Below are 9,216 nucleotides of genomic sequence, written 5' to 3'. Positions count from 1 at the left end.
CCTTCACACTAGGGAAAAGCTAAACCATTAAGCCACCCAGGGGTGCCCACAAGGGGGGGGCTATGACGCAAACTGCGTCATTGAAATATTTTGGGGGGGTTAAAATCTATATAAATATGTTTGATGAGGGGGGTAAAATTAATCGAAAAGAATATTTTTTTTCATGGAAGAACACCTACAGATAGACAATTGGAGGGGTGCGTCACAGACATAAGGGGGGGGGCACCACTGAAGCCACCTGTTGGCTTATTGAGCTATTTAATGGGAATGTCAGCACTGATGCTATTTGTCAGGAATAGCCCTAGAGTTAAGGGAAGATTTGACGGGATTCAATTCCGGGTCTCGACTCTGACAGGGCTTCCACTATAAATAAACAATAGCTTTAGAAATATGCTCGGGTGATTGATATTTCTCTCTAAATTATTGACGTGATTTGAAGACATACACAAACAAATACTTTTGAGGAAGGTTTATTTTATTAATTTGATCCTTACTTTTCTTTAATGTATGTGACGTTTCACTGTAGTTGCGGCTATCCTGAAAAGTGTTGCAATATTAATTTTTTCTCAGGAGTTGTGCCTCTAGTGCTTAGAAATTAAAGAATTCTGTCATATTTCTTCTCTGTTTCTATCTCAATCTTCACCACCACGACGAAATTCAGGTTTGAGGACACAAATTTTATTATTGACAATCTGGTTCCACTTAACTGTCATCGCTGATGGAATTGAACAGTGAATTGTGAACACAGGTCAGCGCTGGGTATGGGGAGACGGAGTTCTCTTCCTACATGAGCAGCAGCTTTTGCCTCTTCATATGCCTACATGAGCACGTCCTGCCTCTTCATGGCTCGGAACCCTGCAGAATTTTACATCACATATTTTTACTAATAATCTAAGACATGACAGGAGGATTTGCTTCATGAAAAGATGTTTAATTTGCCCATCAAGGATGCTTCTCAGAGCACACTGAGTATCACAACAGATTAAGGTTCTATGTACGAGGTGTGATCAAAAAATACGATGAATAATTTTATTGAAAACAAGATAATAAGTTTACATAGCAATGTCCAACGTTGAATCCATGACTGGAAGCATTTCTAGAAGGCCTCTTTTGGAATGGCGTTCAGCTCCTCTGTCGTGCCCCTCTCAATGCCAGGAATGGTGTCAAAACGTTTTCTTTTAAGCACGGCTGTAATTCTTGCGAAGAGCCAGAAGTGGCACGGTGCTATATCTGGAGAGCACAGCGAATGTGGACAGACAGGAATATTTTTTTTTCGGCCAAAAACCCACGGATCAAAAGCAAGGTGTGGCACGGTGCATTTCCGTGGTGAAGAAGGAAGCCATTTGTCCATTTAATCGGCGGCTAAAATACTCTTCACTAACCCATACAAGATGTTTAATTCTTCGGAAAGCTCTCCAATAGTCATTCGCCTGTTTGAACAAATCATTTGTGCCACTTTTCGCACATTTTCATCTGTTTTTTGACGTCAAAGGACGTCTCGATCGTTGCTCGTTTTCAACGACGACTTGCCGCTTTTGAATCGCTCATACCACTTGTAAACAATCTTCTTCAATGCCACCGCTTCATCGCCATACACTGATTTTGATATTTCGTGAACTTCTTTGGCACTATTTTTGTAGCTTAGAACAAAACTTAATGTTGGCTCGAGACATACACACTCTTAACATGTCCTCACTCTTCTGCCTCTGGAAGCTAACTAACACGTCACAACTCGTTCAAACTCGACACTGACTGTACCAAAGGTTTAGACTACCGGGCTTACTAGTTGAAGTGGATACATCGATAGATGACACTGTGCAAGCACATTCACCGCACGTTCTGATCACATCTTGTATATGATGTACACAGACAACGTAAAATTTGTAAAATTACTCGGCAGCGAAAAAGTTCAGCAACGAACACTCAAAATGCATTTAATTTAAAACCATAAGTACATGTAAATCTAAAAAAGGCACATCCCACAGAATCTGGAATCGCCAGTGAAAGACAGTCAAATCTTGAAAGTGGTATAAGGGGGAACGGAACTCTCGTTGATACTCATGGACTGGTGCTTCGTTTCTTATATTGTGTCAAATGGTGTAGAAGCCGATATCGCACTTCTACCCAATGGCGCCCCAAACTATTACGCTTTATGTAAGGCCGCAATAATACTCAAAAGTTCAAGTTTCACCACGGATCGGCAGGGCTCACCACGATAGCGTCTAACGCGCATGCAGCGATTACCGTAGTACAAGTTTAAATGGAACTCGTATGAAAACATGACTGTCTGTCTGTCACTCCCACGTTTGGTCGTTTGACTCAATGGAAATCGACGCAAATGCATGCGCGCCGCCAAAAAGCGAATAACAAACACCGTCCAAGTGTTGAGACAGACAAGTAAGCTCTCGTTACCATGCTCCAAGTATTTATTAACACTCTCGCCTATTATACGGTCCATCACGGTCATATGGATATCTGTCATCCGTGATGTGTTCATATTACACGGTCCACTGTCCCATCGTAGCTGCGTAAAGGTTTCCTTTTGTTCATTGCTTACACACATACCTTTATTGTGGTACCATCCGCTGTATGCACACCAATTTCGAGGTAAGAGAAGCTGTCTTCGTGTAGGCCGACCATGTGACTTGGTTCGAATGCAGTCATCTGTTGGCTCATATTGCGAAATTTGGATTAACGTAAAAGGATATTACATTTGCCGTTCGTTTATTCACACACCACTGAGCGTTGAGTAAATCGCTTTCTTGTGATACTAATTCTGTACAAATCCTGAGTTTGGACGTATTTCCTTTGTCTTGCAATTTTCACAAATAACAGTGCATTAACACTAGAAACACGCAAAGAAGTCCCAGTATTACTCTAATGTTACTTAGCTCACGCCTGCTAGACCAGTATGTATACAATGAATTGGACCCTAGGTTATTAACCATCTGTAACATCCCACTTCGCCACATAATTACTTCAAAATTCGCTTTTATTAATTTACATTTTTTCAACTGTTTATTATTATTATTATTATTTTATCCTTTTTCTATTATTTTACATAATTACACAGTGCAATTCAAAATGAATGGTACAGAAGGAGAGGTTATTTCTGACTGCTGTAATGGATTTTTTGTGGAAATACCGATAATATGAAAGATAAATTCTCCCTCAGTGTTTACCTTTTTCTTTCAGAATTCACAATTACAAACATTCACTGATGTTCGATGTAAGCTCCTTTTGTGATGCGGCAGACGTTTAAAGGATAATTAAGTTCGTGAGATACCCAGTGGCTTGGATCGCGTCGCGTATCTACGGCTTTATACTGTATTATAAATTTAAAAAGACATTTTAAAGTTTGAATTATTTCTAGACGTTTTTCGTTGTTCAGCGTTCGAAATTATGATGATGCGAGCTTTAACATATGAACAACAGAATTAAAGTAGTTGGGAGTTACATCTGAAGCAGTCAAAAATCACTCTAAACCACGGTCCATCAAAATTTATCAAATTCTGCTATTAGCTATCTAATATGCAACGAGCAATTGATGCGTGAGTTGTAGAACAAATTTAAGATAGTTTGATCGAGTTATCAATATATCGAAATAAAAATACTCCAAATAATGACGAATATCTAAGTAACGAATAATAATATGAGCTTAAAAATGCACAATATAAAAAGCTGTATTTACAATAATAATCCTTCTACTTCTGCAATATTAAAGTTTACAATTATATTTGCTTATTAAATATTATATAATATTTACATATTCTTACTTGAAAACACATTATGATATTTGGAAACGGAAAATGCCATTAAATAAGGATATGTTATTTTACGAAAATAATCAATGGTATATAAGTTTTAGACATTTGTAATAAAAGGACATGTTTATTTGAACATTTCAAATTGTTACATACATATATACATTCATTTTTACATATATTTATTTTCCCTCATGTTCAGTGTAATTGTTATACACCAGGCACATTTGTACCACAATAACATTACAAAGTAATGCGAACTTTAGAAAATTATACATATTCTTCTTCTCGTCGTACTATTACTACTACTGCAGTAAGAAGAAGCGAAGTTAAAATAACCCACATAATAGAACATAAAGTAGAAAAGTCATACTTCTAAACTATTTGAAAACAAAAACGGATTAGATACAATGCTTAGTTTGGTATCGTAGGTGGAAAGTAGTGCGTTCGAGTCCCGAGGTCAATCATTCTGATTTATATTTTTTAAGGTCCTAGCTCAATTTTACAAGGAAAATGATGGTGTAGTACCTGTAATATCCAGATCTTAGCTGACTTCTTTAGGAATTGTGTTCACTATTTCTCATTCTTGCAGCTATTAGATGTTTATGCTTTAACAAGTGTCATCACCGAGACTACACCAGACATGGACCTACGGTTTGATGTGGAATCCAAACCATATGTATTCTCACAGAGTATCAGATCTGTGACTTTCATCCTAAAGCCGATCACACTAATCACTAAACCTCAGGAAGTTCATTTTAAGTTTGAATACTACTCATTCTAGCTCTGGAACTATAGATAACTTAAAACAAAATCTGACCTAAGCAAAATTAATTAGTTTTTGTTTCAGTAAGATATTACTGCCTTCATCAGACATTATCTGATTAATAAGGCTTTGCTTTGATCAAATTTTGGCTTTTTAGGTTCTTGCTTTACATTTAATGATCTTATTCGGTTATGGCTGAAATTTATTAGTAAGTAAACATCAATAACGATGAAAAATCACACAGTTAATCCACATCGAAGTTCTTGTGTTTTCATTTACTTAGTTAATGACAGCCAAACTGGCAATAGTTAATTTTGGTTATCATAATATCATAACATAATATTGCGAGCGGTGATTATAGTCAATGAAAAAAAGCAAAAAGGCTACTCCTCACCGCGCCACAAATTTTGATTTATACCTAGATTTCGATACTTGGAAAATGTAATTGGGAAATGCTTAGTTCCAGATCAGATTTTAAGGTTTCTTTTATCCTTTAAACTTATCGTATTCGCTTGCACGGTAAGTTTAATATTACTACCGGTAAAACGTTTTCTAGTCAACGTTTTTGGGGTAATTAAACATCTAATATTGTTTTGTTCTGAGAAAAAAATAATTCCAAGAATAATTAACTGAAATTGACTTTTAGGAGTTCTTGTTTTACTACTTGTGGGATACTCCTATGTATTTCACCCCCACTATTTTACTGATAATTTACCTTACACTTCCAGTACGAACCAACTGCTATTGTTCATAATTCTTGGTGAAGCAGTCCAGTATACTCGAAGTACCAGACATGGAGTTAAAAAAAAATAATCCAAAAATCGAATCATTAGCATTAGGTTGTTTACTTAAGAACTGGTCTATCGGTTTGCCAGTGCAGTTACTCATAGAAGCTTGCTCGCTCATGAACATTCTGGTGGCGTATACTTTAGATATAACATAGGCGGTACTTAATACAATCGCGTACAAAGCGTAAACCAGTGAAAATATATGTATGGAGTTTTGTAGTATTTAGGTATACGCAGATAAGTGGCCTCTTACTTCATCTACTTTTACTGAAGTACCGTCGATTCCTAAATGCTATTTAAAATTTTGTGACAGAGCGCACAGAGCACATAAACGCAGAAAACCGTTTTACAAAGATTCTTTCCTTCCGTCACATCTCAGCTTTAGAACTACCATCAAGCTACTCTTCTGGATCATTTAGAGGAGGTTAGGTCAAAAGATATTTCACACCGATGATTAGATAAAGAAAACACATCCAAAATTAACATGAACAACTCATGAGGAAACGGGAGTACCCCGAGAAAACCCACCGGCACGATGTTGTTCACTACAAACTTTCTTGACCGGGAATCGAACCAAGGACCCAACGCACCAGAGGTAAGTGCTCTACTACTGAACCACCGTAACCCCATACGCATGAGATCGTCTATAGCTTTTGTTGTATTACTTTTATGGTATGATTTTGACTTACACTTTTTCTATATCAGAGCAATAACGAAATTGTGTCCTTACGTATCTCAATACAGTAATTAGGTGGTCCCAAGCCAAAATGGACTAACTACATTTTTGATGAAATTGAAATAGTGTGACATTTGTGTTGAGAACTGAAAAGCTCATCACTCGCCACAGAATCCACTCACCATGACTTACCCCATCCCCTGGCAAACTAAAGAATTACAAACTCCGTTCATTCTGGCATGATAAAACTCTCAGTTCACAAAATGTCACTTGATCTCAATTTCATTACAAATGTAGTTAGTCTGTTTTGACATGGGACCACCCAATTAGTATGGTTCTATTTGGTCTTTTCTTTAATGAAGTATGATAAATGTCTACGACAATAAATAAAATTCAACGAAAAAATGAAATCAGAATTAATTCTATATGTTCAGTTATTTTGAACTTTCAATAGACATATTCTATATCATTTCCATGTGTAAGAGTAACAAAACATTTTTTTTTAAATATATATATATATATATATATATATATAATATTTAAAAAAATACTTTCTTATCTTAAAGAGTAAAAATATAAGGTTGTCATTGCAATTGGTCCTAATGTTAGAAGACTGTATGACATTAATGCTACTTAAATCTAGAAAGGACTAAAGGCTTCAATTACATGACTAATACAAATATTTTTAACAAGGAAGTAAAATATATTCATAGAGATCACATAGAGGAACATTAACGAATATATACATAATGACACAGCTACATCTTTATATATCTACCATATTACAACTACTTTTACAGTATGTTAACCTCGTGTTGCACCGTAGATCTATAGTCTGCGACAAAATAATGCTTAGTTACATGAATAAAGTGTTACATGAAACATGCTATTTTATGTAGATGATTGTAAAAAAGAAATCTTTTGTTGAACGCCCCGCGATTATACCCGTTAGGCTAAGGGGTAGGATACTATGGCAAATGATGGAAGAATTAATGGAATGGGAAACGGGAGTACCAATAGAAAACCTACAGACACGATGTTATCCACCACAAACTTACCTGGCCGGGAATCGAACCTGGGATCCCACGCACCAGAAATGAGCGCCCCACTACTGAATACAGATGATCGTACAAGTTTACCAAATCTTTCGTTAAATTTTTAGTCATCCGAATTTCTAGATATGTGATCAACGATACGAAATTTAGGTTAAGAAAAGGCAATAAATAAGAAACCTTAAGGATAACGGCAGCCGACTGTAGAAACTGTGTGCCATTTTCCTTCAGTTAAGAATACTTCAGGGTGGCTCTCTTCAATTATTTAATATGCCTTCATTTTGTCATTAAGTAAAAAAACAAAAAGTTTATCTCATTCAATTAACGATTTAGCGATGTTGAATTAATAGTTATATTGTCAAGTATACATACCTACTTCTATATTTATTGCCTTCCCTTTATAAACCAGTGTTTTAACCTAAACTTCACATCTTTGATAAAGAAATAACTAGAATGGAATGAAAATGAAAGGAAAGGAAATGAAATCTTTAATGTAATGTCTCATAATTATGGCCTTTAGTCTTGAGACGGATGATTATTGAAAGTGAATGGTGATCGTGAAAGAATTGGTCGAATGAGAATGTGAGAGGAAGTAGGAGACTCTCGACTAAACTCACGAATATGGTTATCCACGCACATGGCCTGAAATCAAACCAGGAACTCCTCGCATTAAAAGTGAAAGCTCTACTACTGAACCACTCTCCCCCTTCAAAATCAAATGAGGAATATGGAATATAGAATTTTAAGATCTTGATGGATTTTACGGATTCCTGGTGAATCTTGAATGCTTTTTCTTTGGCAATTTAGTCTTCGGGTAAATGAAGAACAAAGGAACGCCGGCAGAGATAAAACATAAAACGAATTGCGAAAAACAAAAACACTCCGGAAAGATTAAATATACATGTTTAATCCATCAAGGAAATCGTTTCGTCTTTAGAACATCCAAGCCAGAAGACAAAAGAAAGTAAAGAAAAAAAAAATGTCCTGCAAAAATTACCAATCTTTATGTTTGAAATACTATTCGAAGCCATGATGAAACAGCGTGGCTAGGTTAAGGTCTGAGTAGTGCGTAAGGAGAAGAAAAATTGAGAGAGACTGAAAGTATAGCCTGCAAAATTAATGAGAAAAAATGGGGGAAATGTTGAAATGGGTAAGTAGCAACGAAGGTTAAAGCAGCTAAATAATAAAGATACGGAATATACACGAATAAATATATCTAAAAAGAGAAAGTACTAAGTAATAATAAAAATAAAATAAAGTGAAATAATAATAATAACAACTGGTTTTGACATCACACTGTACAACCGCAGGTATCTTATACGCATATATGAAATGAATAACAAAATAGAAAGAGCAAGACTAACAACACCAAAAAGCACACTACCAAACGCTTCACCAAGAAGGGAGAATAAGTAGAAAGAAAAAAATTAAAGGATTGACACACAGCTCAAATACGCACAAGTAGGCGCCATATTGATTGTAGGATCATGGAATGTGGTGCCAAATGCATGGTTCTCAGATTTTTTCTCCTTTTTTTTTAAAAAAATTCTTCTACTTCTTTCCTTCTCTATTTGATAAAATGGTTACGAAAAAAGCTCAATTTTTTTTTTTTTGTGTGTGTGTGTGTGTGTGTGTTGTAAGTATCTTTAACTATCTCCTGATATTACTGAATAAATTGATTTTCTATTCCCACTTCGGAATTCCCTGATTTGAACTATATATATATATATATATATAAAACTCTGTGTGTGTAACATTTTCTTTTGTATATGTTGAACAATACTATTTAAACTATTCATAAAACAATTCTGTATTGCACACCAATAATTACTTCTATCTTGAATGAATCACCGAAACGAAAATGCTACTTTTGGAATCTCTTTTCGATCATTGAGTTTTTTGAAAACTTCCAACGCCTTTGGTAAATTCCACTGACTATCTTCCAAACACCTAGAAGAAAAGTGTATATATACGTATTATACAGTACACAGAACAATAACTGACCATATACAACATTACATGTATATAAAACATTACATCACACAATACACATTTGATTTTCATTAAACTATTTAACATTTAATATCAATATGAGATTGTCTGATACTTATCGAAAGAAAAATACGATTGTGTCAACTTTCTAACAGGGGCTGCTTAATATCACACATAC

The 9,216-nt window shown here is 35.4% G+C and overlaps 1 protein-coding gene across 5 annotated transcripts in view; it reads right to left on the bottom strand.

Moving 5' to 3' along the window:
- Positions 1 to 3,858: 3,858 nt before the first annotated feature.
- The window catches only part of LOC145694950 (uncharacterized), a 210,265-nt gene continuing 204,907 nt past the window's right edge, over positions 3,859 to 9,216 (bottom strand). For all 5 annotated transcript variants that reach the window (XM_081771747.1, XM_081771751.1, XM_081771748.1 and 2 more), the window contains one exon: positions 3,859 to 8,996. In XM_081771747.1, coding sequence (XP_081627873.1) covers positions 8,894 to 8,996 — 103 coding nt within the window. In that variant the 3' untranslated portion in view covers positions 3,859 to 8,893. The remainder of the gene's footprint in view (positions 8,997 to 9,216) is intronic.

Source organism: Thermobia domestica, chromosome 9, assembly GCF_964235325.1.
Source record: "Thermobia domestica chromosome 9, izTheDome1.hap1.1, whole genome shotgun sequence".
NCBI lineage: Eukaryota > Metazoa > Arthropoda > Insecta > Zygentoma > Lepismatidae > Thermobia > Thermobia domestica.
This window is presented reverse-complemented; position numbering and strand designations above follow the sequence as displayed.